Source organism: Poromitra crassiceps (genome assembly GCF_964638095.1).
Source record: "Poromitra crassiceps genome assembly, chromosome: 3".
Lineage (NCBI taxonomy): Eukaryota > Metazoa > Chordata > Actinopteri > Beryciformes > Melamphaidae > Poromitra > Poromitra crassiceps.
In genome coordinates this window covers 27796630-27819852 of record NC_139625.1, presented here as the reverse complement: position 1 = coordinate 27819852, position 23223 = coordinate 27796630, and the positions used below count along the sequence as shown (strand labels likewise).

General features: G+C 44.8%; 1 protein-coding gene across 4 annotated transcripts in view; it reads left to right on the top strand.

Annotated features, from left to right (window-relative positions):
* The window catches only part of ubr1 (ubiquitin protein ligase E3 component n-recognin 1), a gene marked incomplete at its 5' end in the record, with an annotated part of 52342 nt that extends 31091 nt beyond the window's left edge, over positions 1-21251 (top strand). The window contains 22 exons of one of the 4 annotated variants that reach the window (XM_083633667.1): positions 5862-5965; positions 6095-6175; positions 6508-6689; positions 8116-8324; positions 8434-8533; positions 8658-8810; positions 8914-9014; positions 9191-9278; positions 9370-9518; positions 9598-9653; positions 11274-11370; positions 11477-11544; positions 11880-12027; positions 12585-12629; positions 12801-12888; positions 13445-13581; positions 13687-13795; positions 14690-14746; positions 14839-14916; positions 15016-15186; positions 17242-17343; positions 20410-21251. In XM_083633667.1, coding sequence (XP_083489793.1) covers positions 5862-5965; positions 6095-6175; positions 6508-6689; positions 8116-8324; positions 8434-8533; positions 8658-8810; positions 8914-9014; positions 9191-9278; positions 9370-9518; positions 9598-9653; positions 11274-11370; positions 11477-11544; positions 11880-12027; positions 12585-12629; positions 12801-12888; positions 13445-13581; positions 13687-13795; positions 14690-14746; positions 14839-14916; positions 15016-15186; positions 17242-17343; positions 20410-20551 — 2465 coding nt within the window. In that variant the 3' untranslated portion in view covers positions 20552-21251. Of the gene's footprint in view, positions 1-5861; positions 5966-6094; positions 6176-6507; positions 6690-8115; positions 8325-8433; positions 8534-8657; positions 8811-8913; positions 9015-9190; positions 9279-9369; positions 9519-9597; positions 9654-11273; positions 11371-11476; positions 11545-11879; positions 12028-12584; positions 12630-12800; positions 12895-13444; positions 13582-13686; positions 13796-14689; positions 14747-14838; positions 14917-15015; positions 15187-17241; positions 17344-20409 lie in introns of all 4 variants that reach the window. The other 3 variants (XM_083633666.1, XM_083633669.1, XM_083633668.1) reach the window with 3 other exon arrangements.
* Positions 21252-23223: the final 1972 nt, after the last annotated feature.

Here is a 23223-nt window from a genome sequence, read left to right as displayed (position 1 = left end):
GAGGACATGGCTCCGCCTCTCATTTTGAACATCAACTCACACACACACACACACACACACACACACATTGAACTAAATGTGGCTAAACACACACCGGCTGTAGGCCTGTACCACAGCCTGGACATGTTACACTCTCTCACCAACAGCATCTTATCTACACGTCTCACACACACACACACACACACACACACACGCGTGTGCGTGCACGTGCACGCGGGGGTAAAGGGAGCAGAGATGGGAAATGTTTAAGTACTGTCGCGATTCTCTGCCAATATCCTCAGTATAGTTAAGACCGATCCTGATACTGGAAGTACAGCTCTCCAATCAACGGGTCCGAAAGTAACAGCTTGATGTGTATAACTCCACCTAGCTTCTGCTACTTTAATTAAGCTGTAGGGCGGGAAACGATTAGCCTAGCTCTAACTGCCGGGTGTTCATTCCAAACTCCTTACCCCTCTTCCACTGACTAGCGGCCTCGGCTGAATAGCCTGGAGCCGGGCATAACTAGAACAGTCGAGTCTGTTTCTTATGGCAGCTCGTTCCCTATTTGAATCTTGCACTTGTTACCGACTAGGAAATGTTTAATGACTAGGTAAAGTCATAGGGGCATTGCTATTTTGTTTGAGCCAGGATAACCCTTAAGAGCCTTTAGTATGTTACACGCACCTTTAGCCATATGATTACCATCAAGGGAAAATATACATAATTCAATGTCCACTTCATTACTTTAAATCCAATTGATTTGTTTTATTTTAAAGCTTTAGCAGGGTACAGCATTAGCATTGATTATACAACTGATTTCATCCAGTAATACAGTTACATACAATGTCATTTTATAGAGACTAATTAACTAATGCTATTGGTGGTATACTCATCAAGTTACTTTGGGTGGAGAGAGGATGAGAGCAGGGTCCCCAGCCGGGGCCCGTCTCCTCCGAGCAGCGAGTGTCCTTTTGGAAAGCCCCTTGCTCAAGACCCGTTGAGGTGGCCACCTCGTTGGGTTCCCGACTTCCACGCTAACTTGGAGGCGAGCAGAGAGTGACGCACAGAGTCCAAAAGTATTCCAAAGTCTTTAAGGGGAAATGGTCCAGTCCGCGATTCATGCTCTGTCCTTGTACATAACTTTGAAATAATCCTCTGTGTGTACTCCGATGGTAAATGCTCGCAATCCTTAATCCATTACAGGGTCCAGAGTGAAGCCCTCTTCTGTGTGGGAATCCTCTATGTGCAGACTGGCCCCGATATCTTTGAGACAATTACTTTTATAATGTTTGTGTGAGTCCATCCCCCCTATACACAGTGGCCTGGGGTGCTGGCCATTCAACATCGCTTCATTCCATATATGGTTATCGCGTTGTCTTGATTTCGCAACTAATGGAAATTCCCGTATTCGGTTGACACGCTGTGTCAGCATTACAAGTCCGAAAAGTCACAAGACTGGTGTCTCTTGTGTAATAGCCTCACAAAACTAGATGCATCTCTATTCACTTTTGATTATTGATCATTCAACATCTTTTAGTATTTAATACCTCGGTGTCAATACTCATGTTAGTCAGTCAATACATCTCTCAATAACTAACAATTAACAATGGCTCAATTATCAATAATGGCTTATCATTAATAATAATAATCATCATTATTGATTGTAATAATGGCTCATTATTGATTGTAATATGTATTGATCGATTGTCGTCACAATTAATCAACACATCTTCCAATCATTTAATCCCTCGTGACCTATATTTCATTACTAGGTATCACGGCTTGACCTTTAACACAGTGCTTCAGAATACTTCCCTTAATCATTCACTGCATCGAATCACTCGTAATATAGTTCATTATCACATTTCTTGATTACACTGATACATTTCATTATAATTATTATCATGATGATTATTACAATTATAATTAGGGATGCACCGATATGAAAATTTTGGCCGATGCCGATAACCGATATTAACATTGCTGTTATGGCCGATAACCGATATTTACCGATGTCGATATGATCTGTATAAAACCACATTTTTATGATCATCACATTTTGTACATACTGAAAAACACATGTTAACACTGAATTTGAAAAAGTTATGCATTTCTTTATTTGCAAAGCCTTTGGAAAAGCCCATAAATCATAGATTTACTGCATTATTTCATATCAATGTGAAGAATTTGGCTGATAATGATAACCGATATTAACATTGCAACATCTGACCGATACCGATATGACCGATATGTTAAAAAATCGGCCGATACTGGCCGATACCGATATGATTGCCGATATATCGTGCATCCCTAATTATAATATTATTACATTAGGTGATACATGATAAGATTAAATTATATGACATGATATGGAGGCTATCATTCCTATTAATTATAACAAATCATTATGCATCGCTTAGCTTGTTAATTATAATCAATCATTATACATGACTAAGATCTCATCTCTGTGAGTTCCACACTTCTGCTTTTGGCTGGACTGTGCATTTCTACGGCGCAAACGGGCAGCTTGGCCCCACAGCTCTGGGTGACTCATGCTGAGCCGTAACATTTAGGCCGTACACAGTGCTTCATCTGCGGCCTATTTCAACAGTACACACACTCTTTTCTTTGAGTAGAAGTACAGTTACTTGTCTAAATAAAGACTCTGGTAAAAGTAGAAGTACTGATTCAACTTGTTTAATCAAGTAAAAGTAAAATAATTACAGGCTCTGAAATGTAATCAAGTCTAAAATTAAAAAGTATTTCTCCCAATTGTTTCTGTGCAAAGCTGAACTGAACCTCACATCATATTAATATTGGCTACAGGAGGTGTATGCTGATGGTATATCATCTCTGCTCCTGGAGTTGTTTGAAACACAGTCATTGAAGAACTAAATCTAGGAAATTAAATGAAATAAACTGACTCCCTTCAAGTCAGTTTTGGTGGAGCACAAAGTCCTTCATCACTTGTGTTAGTGGTAGGGAGTGGACTTGGTTCAGGCGATGTGTGCCCAGCACTTGGCGGATCCGGATCCGACACACGTGGGCCAGACTGCGAGGACATCTCTTGGCCTCCAGAAAGACCCTGAGAGCCTCAGGATCCGCCCTCTTCTCCAGCTGTGCCTGCTTTGTGGTCACCAGGGCCGGGTCAGCACCGTGGTCCAGCAGCAGCTGGACGGAGGCCGTGTTGCACCTTTTAAGCAGCACCACCTGCAGCAGGCGAGAAGCCACATCACGGGTCAGAACGCCAGCAGCCTGGAGCAGCAGGTGGAAGCAGTCCAGGTGGTTGAGTACAGCACTGTACTAGAGAGGGGTGTATGAGCCGTGTATGATTCTGTTAGGGTCGGCCCCGGCTTCCAGGAGGATCCGGACACAGTCCAGGTGACCGTTGTACACGGCCCAGTCGAGAGGTGTCCAGTTACCCTCATCAGCTAGGTCTACCTGTGCTCCCTGTGTGATCAGGTAGTCCACACAGGCAGCATGACCCCACCAGGCTGCGTGCCACAGAGGAGTCCTCCTCCCATAAAGATACTGCTCATTGATCAGCCTTCTGAAGTGGTCTCTCTGCAGCACGCTCCTCAGTGTGTCCAGGTCTTCTGCCGTGACGGCATCATGAAGCTGCTGCCTGTCACCATGCTCTGCTCGAACAGCCATTCCTTCAGATGTGTCACTGTACCACACTGACTTGTAGCTGTGTCTCACACAGAAGGCAGTATCAGTGTTGCCAGGTGGGAAATGTTGAATTATCGTTATTATTTCCGGCAGACTGGATGACTTCCACCACTTATATAGCCTCATGCAGACAGGAAGGATTTATGACACTGAAGACATCACAATTGCTCAAGTGACATCACTGATGACATCACAATTCTCAAGTGACATCACTGATGACATCACAATTGCGCAAGTGACATCACTGATGACATCACAATCCCTGATTAATGACATCACTGAAGATGTCACAAACAGATGGCATCATGGAGCCGCCTGTCGCTGCGTGCTCCAGAGGGGTCCACCAACACTGCTCATTTATCTGACTTCTGAAGCGGTCTTCCTGGTCTTGAGAGAGAGAGAGGCAATAGAGAGGGAGAGAGAGGCAGTAGAGAGGGAGAGAGAGGCAGTAGAGAGAGAGGAGAGAGTAGAGAGGGTGAGAGGAGAGGAGAGAGGCAGTAGAGAGAGAGAGAGTAGAGAGGGAGAGAGGAGAGAGGCAGTAGAGAGTAGAGAGGGAGAGAGGAGAGAGGGACTAGAGAGAGAGGAGAGAGTAGAAAGGCACGCACGCACACACACGCACGCGCGCGCGCGCACACAAACAAGGTGAGAACAAGGAGAGAGAGAGGAAAAGAAATCAAGAGCTGAAGGGCTTGAAAGAAAAGGCTCTTTCACACACAGATCGCGCAAAAATTGCCGTTTAGGAGTCCCGTAAAGCCAGCCGCCTCGCCACAGAAATTGCTTTCACACAGAGCCAAGCAGCACGGCCACATTACCGTGCTGCTGTGTACTTTCAGGTGAAATCCCCTGCTCCCGGATTGAAAGGCGAACGGAGCGGATTTCCTGCTCCTCCTAGCCCAAATGAATATTTTCATAGGTTAGTGTAGCCTAGGCTACTGTATGATGAACGAATTCATTCAACAAGACTTCCCTCCTAGTCCGCTGAGCAGGGAGGATAGTGCACTCGCATGGTGGGCGGGCAGATCGATATGGTGTCCTACTAAAATTGGAACGATACACGACCGCCCGCATATCAAACAGCTGCAGTCTGCATAACGTTCGTCGGGGGAATAGTATAGGCTATAAATGCACATGTTAGTAGTTTTGTAAGGGAATGCACAGAGCTGATTTCGAGAGGGAATAACCTCAGACCAACTCGCCACAGACAGCTATAGCCCTCTGAAGCTTATTATTATATCCGTTAATTGTAGCCTACCTACTAATGTCAACATCGTTTGAGCATAAAGCCTAACCGCACGGAGCATTCCTCCTGGCGTCCCTGCAGTCATGATTGTATAGGCTACTTTTTTTACTTTCACTCGTGCACTTTCTTGATACATGAGGTGATTTCCCCTGTAATTTTTTTTATGAATGAGCAGACCATTCGCACCTTTTCCGGCTGGCTGCGACGACCTTTCAAGTGGAGGCGGGTTGCCAGGTAACCCGGCGCTGTTACTACCTCCCGTCGCGGGACAAAAGGCGTAAAACAATTGTCCACCAAAGCCCGTTCACGACTTTCACATCGGAGGCGCTAATCCTATTTTCCGTGCATTTTTCGGCTTTCAAGGCCGGTGTGAAAGAGCCTGTAGGTAGGTGTGTGTGTGTGTGTGTGTGTGTGTGTGTGTGTGTGTGTGTGTGTGTGTGTGTGTGTGTGTGTGTGTGTGTGTGTGTGTGTGTGTGTGTGTGTGTGTGTGTGTGTGTGCGTGCGTGCGTGCGTGCGCGCGGAAATGTTTAAGTACACACACTCTTTTCTTTACTTGAGTAGAAGTACTGTGGAGGTTAAATCCCCGATCGTGTCTGCCTGGGCTGGGCTAGCAGCTAAAATGCTAACTATGCTGAATGGGGAGAACGGGAGGATTTACCCCACCCTGACCACGCCCCCAACCAGCTACCCCAGCGTTTATGACGAGACATCGGCTCAACCTATTGGCCAAGTACAATTGGGGAGAAAATGGTGTGTGAAAATCAGAAAGAATTATAATAATAATAAAAAAAGTTCATTTATTTAGCAACGTTCCTTTCTTACTGTGACCAGCACCTCCCGCTCTGGATGTGCACAAGTTCTCTCCCATTGAACCAATTTAGTTCCTTGTCATGGCTTGATCTCATGCAGATCAGAGAGTCTTTTTTTACAGTTTGTGGCATAAATCTCTCTTCTTCTGCTCTTTTAGAAATCGGGTCAGAACACGGCAAATCTGTGTTCCACTTGTTGTCCAAGGTCAAGGCGCTTCCTTCCCTCGAAGCCCAGAAAGACATGATCAAGTGGATTCTGCAGGTGCGCTGTTCATGCATTTGACTGTCATTCTACATTTCTGTCATAGACTACAGTCATTATCACATTTCTAGACATACAATTATCTTCCAGTCACGATCACCCATTAATGTTAATATCTATTTCTGCTAGATGTTTGAGGTGGTCAAGTGCCTTAGAGAGAAGTCAAGCCCAACAGCCTCAGTGAGCATGGAGACAACGAAACCTGAAGAGGTAAAGTAAAACCAGAGAATGATTGTGAAACATTTACAAGTCCACTGGATCTGATGTAACTATCCCTTGTGCTATTTTGAGTGAGCACCTGCGTGAAAACATAGCTTGGGTGTCAGAGGAACAAGGGATGCGAGTATGATGCTGGGGTTATCAGGTTGGCACATATGTGCTATTGAATTAGGTCCAGAGGGCTAACTATGAAGATCATTTCTAACCTCATTATTGGTCTCAATCACTGGTCTCAATTGATTGATTGAAGCAGCAATCTTGGCAATTCAGAATGGCAATCACATTGTGGTTCTTTCTTTCCCTCTGACTTGTTATTGGCCCAGAGTGTCCAGGACAAAGATAAAGCTGAGCGGAAGAGGAAGGCGGAGGCAGCCAAACTCCACCGGCAGAAGATCATGGCACAGATGTCTGCGATGCAGAAGAACTTCATAGAGTCCAACAAGATGCTGTATGAGAACATGCCAGAGAGCGGGGCACACGGAGAGACCATTATATCTATCGAGAGGTGAGAAGGAGAACCAAGAGCAAGAACGTCCTTTTTCATAGTGTGTTCCTTTGATTACATTAAAACATGGCTGACCGGGTGTCTGGTAGTAGTAGTGTAGCGGTAGATTCCCTGCCTACCAACGCAAGGTTCGCATACTCATGTTACCTCCGGCTTGGTCGGCCGTCCATACAGGCACTATTGGCTGCTGTCTGTGGGAGGGAAGCCGGATCGACGGTATTTGTCCTGGTCACTGCACTAGCGCCCCCTCTGATCAGTCGGGGCGCCTGTTTGAGGGGGAAGTGAACTGGTGGGAATAGCGTGATCCTCCCACGTGCTACGTCCTACTGGTGAGGCTCCCACTGTCGGGTGAAAAGAAGCAGCTGGCTACTGCGCATGTGTCGGAGGAAGCATGGTGCTAGTCTCAGCTCTCCCCAGATCGACAGAGGGTGGAGCAGCGACCAGGGCAGCAGGCGGAAAAATTGGCCAAATACAATTGGGGAGAAAAACATGGCTGACCAATTTGGGGCCTGCGGGCCAGTTTGTTTCAGCCCGGGGGGGGGAGGGAGACGATATGTTATTGTCTTTCAGAGGCTGTGACAGGCTCATTTTTAAGCGGTGCAGCCGTTTCTATAAGTGACTATGTGTGTTAAAGCACGGGATGTGAGCACGAGATGTGTGTGGAAGAGATTTTGCTTAGGCCACTCCCTCAGCTCCCTGGTCGGCAGATTCAGCATAGAGAGAGAGAGTACGCCTTTTGTCTCAAGGTCGATAGCGATTTAAAGCTGGTAAAACATGCACACATGCGCACGCACAAGCAATTTGAAAAATGTCTGGAAATGAATGGAAAATTAATTTCCACATTGGCAAGACTTTGGCACGCTATGGACAGATCGGCCCGAAACACATGCGCACGCACAGTGTCAGAGAGAGGGGAGGGAAGTGGAGCAGAAAGGTCGGACCTGCAAATCTGCACAGCTTACTTCAACACCTGGGTGTGATTGTTTAAAGGTAGCATGATGATGCTTATACCATAGGAAACTAGAAGACCTATGGAATCCATTGATACCAAGTTACCAACCATGTCAAACTAGCGTGTCGGGAAGGTGACTAAATAACGCTCCAAAGTTAGGCTACATTTTGGCGAGGGAAAAACTGGCATGTCTATTTTAAAAGGGGTCCCTTGACCTTTCAATCAACTCTAAATCGAACTAATAAAATTACTGTTAAACAGATAAACGATTAGTGTTTTTATTATTTTTAAAAATTATTTTACATTTAGAATGTAAATTATTTATAAATTTCACATAACGGCAACATTTATTTTGGCCCTTCATAGGAAAGAATTTGGGCACCTCTGCATTAAAAGGACTATTGCAAAATGACTGTTGATCCCAAGTGTACAGCTGTGTAACAGTTGAAGTTCTGTTTTATTTCTCTATTCCAGCTGTGCCATGGAGCAGAAGGAGCAATGTGTCGCGGTCGGGCCTCACCGCGGGTCCACCCCGTCCGACAGGGAGGTGCTGACCTGCATTCTTTGCCAGGAGGAGCAGGAAGTGGCAGCCCAGGCTCCAGCCATGGTACTGACCGCCTGCGTCCAGCGCTCCACAGTGCTGACGCAGTGCAGGGGAAAGATACCTCCCAACAAAGCAGATGGTCAGTCTCCATTCGCAGATTATTTCCTCTACATTACTGATGAATACAATTTATTTGGGGGGCAAATCTCACCCATGCATCCCATATTCATAATATGTATCTCTTGAAGGGGCAGGAACATCATACCCCCTATTGATGCCACCTGAGCTGGCAGTGGGGACCCACACTGGCAGCTGTGGACACGTCATGCATGCCACCTGCTGGCAGAAGTGAGTTACTACAGGAGCCAATTTTTCAAATTCTTCTTCTTATAGTGCCTGTCATGTGTTTGTGGTCTGTCGCCTTTTGGTCAGTTTAAATTTCACTTTGAGGCATCATCCTCCTGTTTTGTAGGTATTTTGAGGCGATCCAGAATACCACCAGGAATCGGCTCCACGCTGAGCTGATCATTGACCTGGAAAACGGGGAGTACCTATGTCCCCTCTGCAAGTCTCTGTGCAATACTGTGGTCCCTCTCATCCCACTGGAACCACTCACACTCAACTAGTAAGTCCTCTCCACTTTCTTCAGGCCAGTCTGTCATGGGCTATCATGTGTGCAGATGTGTAGAGGTTATTTGGTTATTTGAATGCCTGATTCCTCTGTGTAGTGAGAATGCAGAGATAGTTGGACAGCATCTGACCCTGCCTCGCTGGATCCAGATCCTCTCTGCCCGAATTAAAGGACTCAAGTCAGTCACTCAGGACACTGGTAAGAATAGATACTGAATTATTTTGTTCAATTCGTTCATCTAATTCCATAGTTGCTTACTGATTAATCAAAGAAGACCACTGTGATATTTGATATCATTGTGTCTAATTATTGGTAATCAGTGATGATATGATGTGAGAGATTTCTTTTTAATTCCCTTGCCGACTGCAACGCAGAGAGCAACAGTGATGACATGGAGTCAGGGCTTTGTGGAGAGGGCCAGCCAGACTTTAGATCCATTCTCAGCTTTGGAGTGCAAGAGCCGTGAGTGACACTGTCAGCTAGTTCACAATTAGTCATTATTACCTTTCCTGGAGCGCAGGGCTCTGAACTCTCTACTGCCGGTTGATTTCAGGAGGAAGTTCTCAGACAGCATAGCGGAGATGCTGGTGGTCTGTGCCACCACGGTGCACAGGGTGGGACTACAGACGGCACCCAATGAGCTGTGCCCATTTGTGCCCGTTATGGCCTGGAACACCTGTGCCTTCACCATCCAGGCCATAGGTACAGTACGGGTTTGTTTTTTGTGTTTCTGTCCATGTTTTTAGAATTCTCATTAGAATATATTTCTGTGTCTCAACAGAAAACATACTGCAAGGAGAGGACAAGCCACTCTTTGGGTCCTTGCAAAACAGACAGGTTGTATGCCAAATACTAACTAGCATACAGCTGTTACAAGTTAGTGATATCATTTTTAGCAGTGTTTAAAGGATGGGTTTTCCGTGGGCAATATGAATATATATTAAATCTCACGCCCCTAAGGTTTTCGAATCCGTTGAAATTTTTGAAATTGGTTATTAACTGCCATGCCTATCAAGCATCTATCACATTATTTCCATGTCGCTCTGACGCAAAACGCGTCAGAGCGACACCCCCCGCCTTGCGGAAGTCGTGCACCTATGAACTACAACTGTTGTGAGCCATGGTCCCGCCTCTAGAGGTCCTCCACGCCCCTTCAGAGGTCTGAAGAAAAACAAAAAGGCAGCCATCTTTTTCAACCGCATAGCCTCCTGTAGCTAATATTAGCTTTCCATAGTTCCTTGCAAACTAACCCGATCTCGGGAACGGAAGCACGTAGCGACACGGGACTGGCGGCATTGGAAAGCTCGTCAAATTTTACATCTAGTAGTAGGTGGGTTGAAGTAACGAAATCAACGCTGAGCAATGTACCCGTTTTTACACATTTTTACAGAAAATAGTTACAACATCAGATGCGCGTAACTCCTACGAAAATGCCTTAAAATGCATGAATTTTTTTTTATGAAGACATCTCCCGACATATATACTTCAGTTTAAATTTGGTGCAATTTGGAGGCAATTTATTTTCGATTTATTTCTTCTTCTTCTCCATTTATTATTGTCGAAGCCTTCTTCTTCTTCTTCTTTGAGTTTTATGGCGGTTGGCAAACATATATGTGCATTACCGCCACCTACTGGAGTTTGATATCAGCCTGGCTGAGGGGTGGGCATGGAAACGAAGGCCACGCGAGCCCAGTGCATTGTGGGAAATGTAGTATTTCGAGTCCCCGCACCTCCCCCCCACCACCCCCCCCCCCCCCCCCACACACAGAGTGGATTTCGGTTGATATCTCTGTGAGTAAACCTCCAATTTCAAAAATTTCAACGGATTCGAAAACCTTAGGGGCGTGAGATTTAATATATATTCATATTCCCCACGGAAAACCCATCCTTTAAAGGGATAGGCCAACTTTTTGGGAGTTTAGGCGATTTGCCATATTGCCTATATTAAAACTAGACTGTACATGGCTTTATTTTCGGACTGCACACAGCGCATGTTATGCGCTATACTGATGACTGCACACAGCGCATGGCATGCGCTATACTGATGACTGCACACAGCACATGCCCCACATGGCAAACAAGGAAGTAACTTCGGTTATACTCCTGTTAGTTCTGTTACTCTTTGTTTAGGTCTCGGTGTGTGGATTTACTATGAAAATGACCGTTTAACATAACTTTGGATTATTATTTCATCACGTGGTGAGTACACGAGTCACACCATGTACATGTGAGTGTTTTAGCGCTGTTGGAATGTGCATTTTGGGCGACTGAATGGGAGTAGGCCAAAATCCCATAAACTGCCATTGTAGCACTAAGCTATTAGCAGTGAGGGCTCTACCACAGTTTGTACTGCACGCAGATTGAAAATAAAGCCATGTACGTTCTAAACTCCCCAAAAGTTGGCCTATCCCTTTCATTTATATTGGATTTTACCAATGTGATTATTCTCTGTTTCAGCTGGCAGGACTGAAGGCAGTTGTTCAGTTTTCAGCAGCCCAGAGACTGAAGAGCTCCCAGGCGGTCGTCCAAAGGCACTTCGCCGACATGTTGGGAGGTACATGCTCCATCCAAGTGTACTTAAAATGTCTCCTATTTATTTCACTAATGGGCCTGGTTGTGTAGTTGTCTTCTTTGGTTATGACCTTCATCTCTCTACCCAGTCTTGCTACCGGCCATGAGCAGAGAGAACACCCCTTCGCTTCTCGAGGTGGACTTCTTCCATCTGCTGGTAGGTCTCTCATAATGCTGACAGCTCTGTTGAGAGTGGAGGACACCCACCTTTCTTGGGCTTCTTCTCTGAACAAGTTCTTTGACTTTATTCTTGATTCTGTCATTTCAAAGAATATAATCAAAAACAAATAAATGTTTTGGATCATGAATGGAACTAGTTCTATATTTCGATACGTCACTGGAGAAAATTGAAGAGAAAATAATTTTGCCATCAATTTCTTTTCTCTAAATCAGAAGTTTTATTTGGATTTCGTAACTGGCCAAAATTTGTGTTTGAGAACCTTTTGTAAATGAGGCCCCTGATTTGTGTGTGTGTGTGTGTGTGTGTGTCAGGTGGGGTTGGTGTTGTCTGTTCCATCGCTGTACCAGGAGGAGGCAGTAGACCTACAGCCATCTGCTGTGAGCTCTGCTTACAACCACCTCCACATCTTGCATCTGGTCACCATGGCTCACCTGCTGCAGGTGCTCCTCTCTTCTACAGGTAACAGCCCTGATAGAGAATAAATTCTATTTCATCCGCTAAATGTGATTATTTGTAACAGCTTATCTACCAAATGAATTTAGCCATGAGTCTTGGAATATTTAACATAAAAGTATATTTAATAGCTTTACATTCTCTGCAATACATGTATATTGACAGAGGGCTGAACCTCAATGTACACAATTCTGATATGTCATACAGAGTCAAATATTCAGCCAATGGCCGACAGTGAACATATGCTTTATAGGCAAAGGTAGGCAGAGCAGAGAGGAGGAAAAGGCAGAGAGGAGGGGGTGATGACTTGACTTGGAGCCTACAGGGCTGCCTGTCTGTATCAGCAAGTGTTCCTGTCTCATGGCCATTGTCATGCTGAGTTTCTGAAGGCCAGAGCAAAGGGGAGAAATCTCCTGCTTGATAAGCTAGTTATGTGTCTCTGCATAGTGCAAATATGCATTTGTGAGATGTCATGGGTGAATCTATATGTCAGATGTCATGTCATAATGTGTATGTCATGTCATCGTTAACTTATAGCATTCATTATGTGTATGCAATTATAGCTTATTGGGAAATGCCAATGCTGCAGGTGTTCCTCTCTTCTACAGGTAACAGCCCCAACAATACAATCCATCTTAACACGTCTGCTGACACTGTTTCTAGGTGCACCAATCCCTAAACAACCTCAACAAGCATAATATGTATAATGTATAATGTATAATAGAACTGTATAAAATGGATGATTATGGTGCTCAAAGAAGTGTCTCCCTTCTGTGCAGATTTCCCTGCAGTGGCAGGTGGAGAGGAGGGGGAGGAGGCCAGAGCGGCAGCCCAGGTTTATTCTACAGTGTCACGACACATTGCCGGGTACAAGTACCTCTCATCCTCTTATTAGCTATGTGTAGAAACAGTGGAGAAAACTACTCTTGTTTAAATTGAAATTTGTACTGGGTTGCAAAAAGTCCCCAAGGACTAAATCTTTGAGTATAATGCATTACTTGTAGATTTAAATTTCAGTCAGTATTGGCGGTAGCCTAAAAGTTAAGAAACCAGCTTGACTCCATGGTGTTGTGTGTTCAGCGCTGTGTAGTGTGTACATTATAATCCAACCTGTCTTCAGTTTTGTTTGACAGCTTGTTCTGTGGCTTGTTCATCAGGCATGAATTCAGATCAGTTTTGTTTGACAGCTTGTTCTGTGGCTTGTTCATCAGGCTGAATTCAGATCAGTTTTGTTTGACAGCTTGTTCTGTGGCTTGTTCATCAGGCTGAATTCAGATCAGTTTTGTTTGACAGCTTGTTCTGTGGCTTGTTCATCAGGCTGAATTCAGATCAGTTTTGTTTGACAGCTTGTTCTGTGGCTTATTCATCAGGCTGAATTCAGATCAGTTTTGTTTGACAGCTTGTTCTGTGGCTTCTTCATCAGGCTGAATTCGGATGTGTCGGGCAGCTCTGTGGCAGAAAGAGTGAAGAGGGGGATCACGCCTTTCCTGCGATGTGCTGTTCTATTTTTCAATGGCCTTACAGGAGTACCGCCCCCAGAGGAGCTCTCCACTACTGCTGGTAGCTTTAGGATCATATCATTGTCACAGACAGTGTATGATGATTCATGAATTCATGCTGGTGATGTGTGAGTTTCAGTGACATGCTCTGGGTCCTCTATTGCAGGTACCTCTCAAGGACAGATGGAGGCCCTGTGCAGTTACTTGGCATTGCCATCCAATGTGTTCCAACTATTCCAGGAGCACCGAGAGACTGTTACTCCGCTGCTAGAGAGGTAGGCCTGACTGTTACTCCGCTGCTAGAGAGGTAGGCCTGACTGTTACTCCGCTGCTAGAGAGGTAGGCCTGACTGTTACTCCGCTGCTAGAGAGGTAGGCCTGACTGTTACTCCGCTGCTAGAGAGGTAGGCCTGACTGTTACTCCGCTGCTAGAGAGGTAGGCCTGACTGTTACTCCGCTGCTAGAGAGGTAGGCCTGACTGTTACTCCGCTGCTAGAGAGGTAGGCCTGACTGTTACTCCGCTGCTAGAGAGGTAGGCCTGACTGTTACTCCGCTGCTAGAGAGGTAGGCCTGACTGTTACTCCGCTGCTAGAGAGGTAGGCCTGACTGTTACTCCACTGCTAGAGAGGTAGGCCTGACTGTTACTCTGCTGCTAGAGAGGTAGGCCTGACTGTTACTCCGCTGCTAGAGAGGTAGGCCTGACTGTTACTGTTACTCCGCTGCTAGAGAGGTAGGCCTGACTGTTACTCCGCTGCTAGAGAGGTAGGTCTGACTGTTACTGTTACTCCGCTGCTAGAGAGGTAGGCCTGACTGTTACTGTTACTCCGCTGCTAGAGAGGTAGGTCTGACTGTTACTGTTACTCCGCTGCTAGAGAGGTAGGTCTGACTGTTACTGTTACTCCGCTGCTAGAGAGGTAGGCCTGACTGTTACTCTGCTGCTAGAGAGGTAGGCCTGACTGTTACTCCACTGCTAGAGAGGTAGGCCTGACTGTTACTGTTACTCCGCTGCTAGAGAGGTAGGCCTGACTGTTACTCCGCTGCTAGAGAGGTAGGCCTGACTGTTAATGTCTGTATGTTAAGTGATATATATATTGACAAGGCAGATGTATTGGATTTTTCATGTTTTGGTATTTGTTGGACAGGAGAGTAATTATGGTTTCTGTTCCTTAGGTGGTGTGGTGGCCCGGTTATAACCAAAGTGCTGAAAGGCGAAATCCAGACAATCAGGTACACTTGCATTGTTTCCATTCAGTACTACTTTTGTTATGCAATAATAAATAAATACGCCATATAGTAAATGTTATATAATAATTCTGCAGACATCCCAGGAGAAGGAATCATTTGATTGAGCTTCCTGAGGATTACAGTGCCCTTCTCAATCAAGCCAGTCATTTTCAGTGAGTGGGGGATTTAATTTGTTTCATCTGCCATCTTTCATTGGAGAATCTGCCATTGACATTGAGCCTCTGCCTGTCTCTTCTGGTCTCTGTCCTCAGGTGTCCCAAGTCTACAGACGACGAGCGGAAGCACCCCACCCTCTGCCTGTTCTGTGGGACCATGCTGTGCTCTCAGAGCAACTGCTGTCAGAGCCAGCTGGACGGGGAGGATGTGGGAGCTTGCACCGCCCACGCTGCCACCTGTGGTGCCGGAGTAGGCATGTTCCTCAGGTGGGTCAGGGACTAAGGCTCTGTAGCTTCAGTATCAAGGGAGTGGTTTTAAGCATTTTTTCCATGCTTTTGGATTTATTTACCGTAAATTCCGGACTATAAGACGCACCGGTGTATAAGCCGCGGGACCAAAATTGACTATTTTTTTCTTCTATAAGCCGCACCGGTCTATAAGCCGCGGGTGTTTTGATGTTTAATTACCATATGAAAGGGTTCGTGCACAGAGAGGAATGTCGGGAAAGCGATGGCTGTTTGGGGAAGCTCCCATTTATTAACATTTCAACAAAACAAAACAAAAGTCAGGTCACTAATCCCCAGACAAAATCACACAACAATAGGCTATATGTGCAGCAAACCTGTAACCAGAGAAGTCAAGTCACTAATGCTCGTCTTCCTCTTCTTCCTGCGTACTGAAACCACCAAAGTCCTCATCTTCAGTGTCGGAAACGAACAGGTTCAGGGTGGCTTCGTCAACCACTCTCCTCTCTCCTTCATTGTCACTCAAAACCAACGAACTCCTCTTCATCTATAGCTGTGTTTCCATTACAGTTTTTCGCAAAAGAATTGCGATATTTCTACAACTTCGACAATGTACAATTGCGACTTGTAGGCGTTTCCATTGAAGTTGCGTTTGAGTGATTCCCCGTTGCAGCAGCTGCCACAGTGATTACGCACGGGGATCTGCCCCATATCCCGTCCCCTGCATGCTCAAATCCAACCAATGGTCAATGGAAATCCCAACATGAAGTTACAATGCATATAAACGAGCCTGATTATCAATTCAAAAGAAAATGAGTCGCAAAATGTTGCTGGCTGCGTGAATGCAGTCAGCGCGACAGGCAGAGGAAAAAAGGTAGCCTAATAGCCTACAACTGGTCCGATTTAGAGATGGAGGGGGGAAAAGGCTGATTTGGTTCTATAATTGCACCTGAAACGTGTGCAATGTATTAGCCTACTCACAGTCACTGTATTCACTTCAGACAGCACCACCGCACCAGTGTGTGCTTTTCATCCTCTCATCTCGCCGCTGTGCCAAATGCGCGCACACAGGCAGCCTGCTGTCACCATGGACCGATTTCTGCCATTAAACATTATCTAATTTGCCCGGCTACGCTTTTGCACAACACTCGTCTTTCTGCTAGGTAGCATTGCTTCAAAGTTTTCCACTTGCTGCGGAGGTTTTGACACGGCTATCGAACCTTACTTACCAAACTTATTTTCCGCTCCTTTTCCAAGGGATAATATGGGTCACATGACGTGCAAATGCGAAAAATGTGTTTCCATTACACTTTTGCGATAAACTGCTATATCGACACGTCTGAAAAACCACCTCATGATCATCTACTGCTCGTTCTCATGCTGTCGAGAACGAGCAAAGCTTTTTTTTGGTGAAAGAATCCTCCAGGGCGCTTCTTGTTAACAGTCCGAGTGAGTGGCAGGTCGAACGTCAAAGGCACTTCATCCATATTTATGATCTGCTCCGGTTCGATGGAATATTCCTTGATCTTCCTTTGTGTGAATTCGCCGAAGTTTGTGATTTTCTCCTGGTAGTCGGGGGAGGGAGTTGATGGGCTTGTGGCCGTTTGCTTACCGTAATTACCATATGTAAGTGGTCACGCACAGAGGGGATTGTCGGGAAAGAGATGGCTGTTTGAGGAAGCTCCCATTTACCGTATTACCGTAACATTTCAACAAAACAACATAACACAACACCACCGTTGTTTATTTTTACAGTGCACACAGTGTCCGCGGTGTGGTGAAAAGAGGGCAAGAGAGGAAATTAAAACAGAAGTGGATTTATAGTTAGAAAGAGTGCTAAAAAAGAGAGATTTTTTTTTTTTTTTTTTTTTTTTCTGAAAAAATCCATAGATAAGACGCACCGTTATATAAGCCGCAGGGGCCAAAAAACGGGAAAAAAGCCGCGGCTTATAGTCCGGAATTTACGGTATTCTTGAACATGCATTTGTTAATTCCCTTTGTCCTTCTTGTGTTCCTGATCACATCCTTGAAATATCTGCAAACATCAAATTCATATTCATTTCTCTATGTTGACAGGATAAGGGAGTGTGAAATCGTGCTAATGGCCAGTAAGACTCGAGGAAGCACCTACCCTGCTCCTTACCTTGATGACTACGGGGAGACTGACCCTCAGCTCACGTGAGGCTCTTCTTGACTTCTCTTCTGTGTGCTGCTGTAATGTTCATGTCTTCTATACTCTTTTTGAAAGGCACCTAGCTGCCAGCCTAAATCTAGCTCTGTCTGAAGCTGCCTAGTCTCGCTTGGCAGCCTCCCCTCCCTTCCATGAGAGGAGTCTGGCTGCATGGAAACAGGCTGCTGGCATAAGCTCTACAGCTGCTCTCCCATTGGAGGCGTCCATTTCAGTCGCCGCTGGGTTTCTGCTCCCCGCTTACAAGCTTCTGTCATTGGCTCCAACCATGTCAACAAGCTCTGTCATTGGCTCCGACCATGTCACTCAGAGCGGCTTCCGCTCCCTCCTCCCTGTGTGTCGCTGTAAATGTTCCCGGCCACCGAAGGGAAAACAACAACGCTAACTGGCTAGCAAGCTAACGGAAGAAACCTACATGCTAACTCGTTGCTACACGCTGAAAATTGCAAGTTGGATTGTTGGAAACTATGTTCCAAGGGCACGGAGGCTGGCCAGCGAGACTAGAAGTTGCCTGACTCACAATCCTGAGGACAAATTGTCGATGCTAGAATGGATCGGCCGGAGGGACATTAGCGACAAGTATCTGATGATGTCATCGTCAAAGATCAGAGCAAAAAGTATCGAATGAATGAATGAATGAATGAATGAATATTTTATTTTCGTGTCAGGACAATTACATGACCCATCCCACATGGGATTATCAGACACATCAACATTCAATATTTAACAAAACATAACATTCTGGTATGTTACCCAACCAGAAGCTTTCAGTGCAGCCCAAATTAGAGAGTATATATACATGCAGATATAATATGCCTATACATATACATACATATACATTCATACATACCTGCACTGAATACGGAAAAAAAACGGGGGGGGGGAAAAAAAAAAAAAAAAAAAAAAACTCTACTTTATCAGTTATACGTCAACCTTCTCCTCCTGTCCCATGCTTTAGAAAGAAATTCAGAGAATGCAAAAATATTATCAAAAAGAAATTCGAGTATTACTCCATTCTCACTATCTATCATATTTAGCTCAGGAGTATGGACTCTTTTAAACATTGTTTCTCTCAAGTCATGATACAAAGGACAATATAAAATGAAATGAATTTCATTTTCCACCTCATTCAACTCACAATATTCACATATTCTATCCTCCTCAGCTACCCCTCTGTATCTTCCTGTTTCAATATGTAATGGTAGGATGCCACATCTTATCTGTGCACAGAGCGATCTCTGACTTTTTGACAAATTATACAAAACATATTTTTCACATTTATAATATTTTTTAAATAAACAATATGTTCTTAATTTTGGCTTTTGCCAAATTTCTTCAGCCCAGGATTGTAGACATTTAACCCGGATTCGATTTTTAAACTCCTCCACATTCACAGATTTTCTTTGAAAATAATGGTCTTCCAGACCACATTCCTGTAGTAAGTCATACAGTTCAGAGACCCATTCCCCATCAACAAACAAATCCCAAAAGAAAATATGGCTAGCCACCCTGTTGGGTGGTAAACCCAGCAGCCTGTTCCAAAGACCCACCATACTGGCCTTCCACCTAATTTCACAGGAGTCCCACCCCCATATCTCCATTAGCTGCCAAAATATCCGATACATCATCAGAGACAAAACCTTGATGATGTCATAAGTTAAGTCAATTACATCATTAGTGATGTCATCTGCTGAAGCTATAAGTAGGACCAGTAGACATCGGTGCAAGTGAAGCCCTGCAAGTGAAAATGCCTAACCTTTTGAAAGTCTCCTGATCCACTGAGATTACACTGCATGGGCAAAGCGTGTTGTTTTTTTGTTGTTGTTTTTTGGGGTGGGGGAGGGGGGGTGAATATTAATTTAAGAAATGTATGCAGATCAAAAAGTGGAGCAGAACAGCAATTAAGCCCACATGGTCCTTAATTCCTAACGGAAGCGTGTCCTGCATCGGACAATCTTTTTACAAAACTTCTGTTAAAATTGTGCTTCAAACACTGCTACAATGATCATGTCATGTTTCCGTGTAGTTTAACGGCGAAAACGTTAAGTCGAACTTCTTTCTGGCAACATACCGTTGAAATAATTTATTTTAGTTGTGTCTTTGATTTACCAGAGTCGGGGAAAGGACGCTACCGCTGGCGTCTTAACTGGAAGCTGCTCTTGTCCTGTTACGGACAGCTCACTCTGCGGCTCTGCTGGTTAGCAAGCCAGTGGTTAGCAAGCCAGTAATAGTCAACAAAGAGAGTGGCTTGTAGTGGTCGCTGAGTCCCATTTTGCTGCATTATTGCCACCTAGCTGGCCTTGTTGTGTTTTAGACAAAGCTAGCGTTAGCTAGCTAGCAAGCTAGCAACTTTAAAGATCAGTAACTCTCGTCGCCCAAGCACGTCTTATGGCTTTCTGTCATCAAAGTCACTTTCCTAAAGTAATTTGACATGTTACCATGCACATATTCATATGAAATTCCACATATTGACACATATAGATGTATAAATTAGTTCCACTTTCACAAAGCGGCGATCCAGCATCTGCAATGCCCGCTAAAGTACCGGAAACCACGTCGAGAGACCTCTGACCCGGACGTGACGAAACAGGCAAGGAGGTGTCCGATGCAGGACACGGTGACGCTAGGCTAATCCACCAAAGGCCTGGCAGGGTTTGATATCATCATACTATGCCCAGACTGAAGAACCATTCATCCTTATTTCTGAATGAGTCCTGCTTCTGCATGTTGGAAAGGAGATTTTCTTGGAGTCTCCCTTACTTGTCTGACTTGCTGGCAACAATTTAGTTTTCTGGCAGCAATCCTTTCTGAGAAGATGCACTAGAGTCAGAGTGATCAGTTTCTTTGAGTCATCGCTACCTTTCAAAGGATCACATTTTCACCACAGCACAATTCAGGTAGTAGATATTGTGAAGTGTTACAGACACAGTGTTGTTATATGTTCCTCTCATTGCTCTTGAATTGAATAGGGTAACGTTCTAATGTTGTCATATTAAATGTGTAGTGAATAATCATTCGGGGCCTTCATGTAACGTTGCCTGTGTTTGAACCCGCAGGAGGGGCAACCCGCTGCACCTGTGTCCAGAGCGCTACAGGAAGCTGAACCAGCTGTGGCAGCAGCACTGCATCCTGGAGGAGATCGCCCGCAGCCTGGAGGTGGTCAACGTCATGTATGCCTTTGAGTGGCAGATGTTGTGATGATTGGCCTAGTCGTGGCATGAAGGGCACAGCCATAGAGCCTGCTGCCATGCTCCTGATGCGCGCACGCACACACGCACACACACACACACACACACACACACACACACACACACACACACACACAGCCAGCCCTTCAATCCGTGATTGAAGGAGCCCTGAGCAGCCAATGCCGCTCCCCCCATGAAACCCCCTGCTGGATTTGAGATGGCCGGGGCAGTCGAGGAATAATGAAGAATAAACCCAAGTCGCCTTGTTTTATTTTGATTGTCTGCTGTGAGAATAAGTTTCTCCCCGAGTAATATTATTTCCAAAGAGGCTCATTCAAATAAAGACAAACATCAGATACACACCAACATGTTTCCGTTATCAGCTTATGTATGCGAGGTCCTTCCTAGGTAATGCTGTGAATTTTCTCCATTCTCTCTTTTGTGTGTTAGAAATTATTTGACATAAGTTATATGAGCTTGAATTCTGCTGTTTTGGACTTGGCAGATGATTTCTGTGCATTTGTTAGACGGTCCAAATGGCAGAGCCACATGTCATGACTTGTTCAATTATATATATTGGAACAATACTTAATTTTCAAAGTTATATTCAGAGATAATTCAGTACTTTACTGTAAGAGCGGTACAGCTTGTTTAGTGCATAGAGGCATTTTGGTAGCCTGGGTAAACCCAGCCCCCAGTGACCTGCTCTCAGGCTCACCCTGCTATGACTGGGAACTGAGAGAGCAGGTCACGTGGGGGCTGGGTTTACCTAGGCTAGCATTTTGGCACCAGAGGGCCACATGTTTTTCCATCATGGTTCCATTTGCTCGCTGAGCTTCAACTGAAACAGAAATGGTTTTAAAAACATCTGTACATCTATGTATGACATTGTGTGTTGGCCTCATTAAATCCCCCATTAGGCCAGCCAGATAAATTAATCGAATGTTTACGTGAGTAATGTCTTTAAAAATTATTTAAGGGACCACTGTCAGACATGAATTATTATAGCCACATTTCACCATGCATATAGCATTTTACTTATGCTTGGATGCATCACATCCAGAAACAGCCTCATAGCTGCTTAATATACTCTATACACAAATTGAATTTAACAAGTAAAGCACTACTTCAATATTCTATTTAAAACAAATATGTACATTTATGTACAAATAAGGTGGTACCATATCATTTCAGTTCACTATTGTACATCAACTTTTTCAGGAAAATAAAACTGAATGCATATTTGATTTATTTTGTGTTGCTTGACATTGCTACATAACTTCTAGGCTGTTGAAATAAAGACACTAGCTCATCTTCTGATGATTTGTTCCTCCCTAAGTCAATCGGAGTACATTATTGTGGGCATCTGTCTTCACTTCTTATATTGTCTAGAAAAAGTAGTATTCCACTGACCAATCCAAATGTAAAATAGAGATACCCAACAGGATGTTAAAAGTAATGTTGCTGTAGCCTACTGAATGGCCTTTCAGTAATGGTGGGGTGGGGTCGTCAAAAAGGGCCTTTCTGTGTGGAGTTTGCATGTTCTCCCCATGCCCCCTGGGGGTTTCCTTCATATAGGAACCCCACACCAAAACATGCAATATCCTGGTCGCTGATGTGGTGCCTCCTCTGGTCGTTAGGGGCACCTGTTCGGAGGGAGTGGAACTCATTGGAATAGCGTGATCCTCCCACGTGCTATGTCCTACCGGTGAAGCTTCACCTGTCAGGTGAAAAGAAGCGGCTGGCTACTGCCCATGTCTCGGAGGAAGCATGGAGCCGGTTTCAGCTCTCCCCAGATTGGCAGAGGGTGGAGCAACAACCAGGATAAAAATAAAAAATAGCATTAACGGGGGATAAAAATCGGGGGGGGGGGGGATACAAAAAAGTTGTGATATTTGATTTTGTCCATATTGCCCAGCCCTACCTGTGATATCTCACATGTGGCTAAAAGAATAGAAAATATAGATATAAATTGTATTGTGTATCATCATTCAGCCTAAAAATCCAGAGATATGATTTTTGGGCCATATCACCCTGCCCTATTCTGGAGGACGTGGGCCAGTTGTTGGTTCAATCCTTGCATCAGATTGTAGGATTCCACCTGTGATGCTTCTTTATCATCAGTAGTTTGAACACTGTAAGCAAATAAGCTGATAAACAAGTCTCTCTGACTCTAGCTCAGTGAGATAAACTGCTGCTTGTCATGTAGTTGTTCATTGGTTCAAAACCCACTTGTCAAACACTTTATACCTTCCATGTTGTTGTCAGTATGAAGACTTGTAGAAGTCAGGTGCTAACACCTGCACTGAGGAATAGCTCAGCGGGATGAGCGGCAGGTTCTCTGTCTCTGCGTGATGGGTGATGGGCTGAGTGTCTGTTTGATTCCCGATGGAGGAGAAATGTTCCTCAAACCGTTCTCCCATCTCTTTAACATGGCTGGAAACACCGGCTGACAGAGCACCTCCTACAGACAGTCAGCCCGCCCAAGCCCAAGCCTCAGTCACCTTTGAATGGAAACAGCCAGAGGAAAGAGTGAAAACCACTCTTAAGAAGTCTCACCTGGTGGCATTAAAGACAGGGCGGTGCTGTGATAAATCTCCATCGGGAATCGAACCAATACAGCTACTAATCCTGCTGAGCTATGAGCTGTTTTGAGTTCACCTTCTGAATTCTACACTGTGT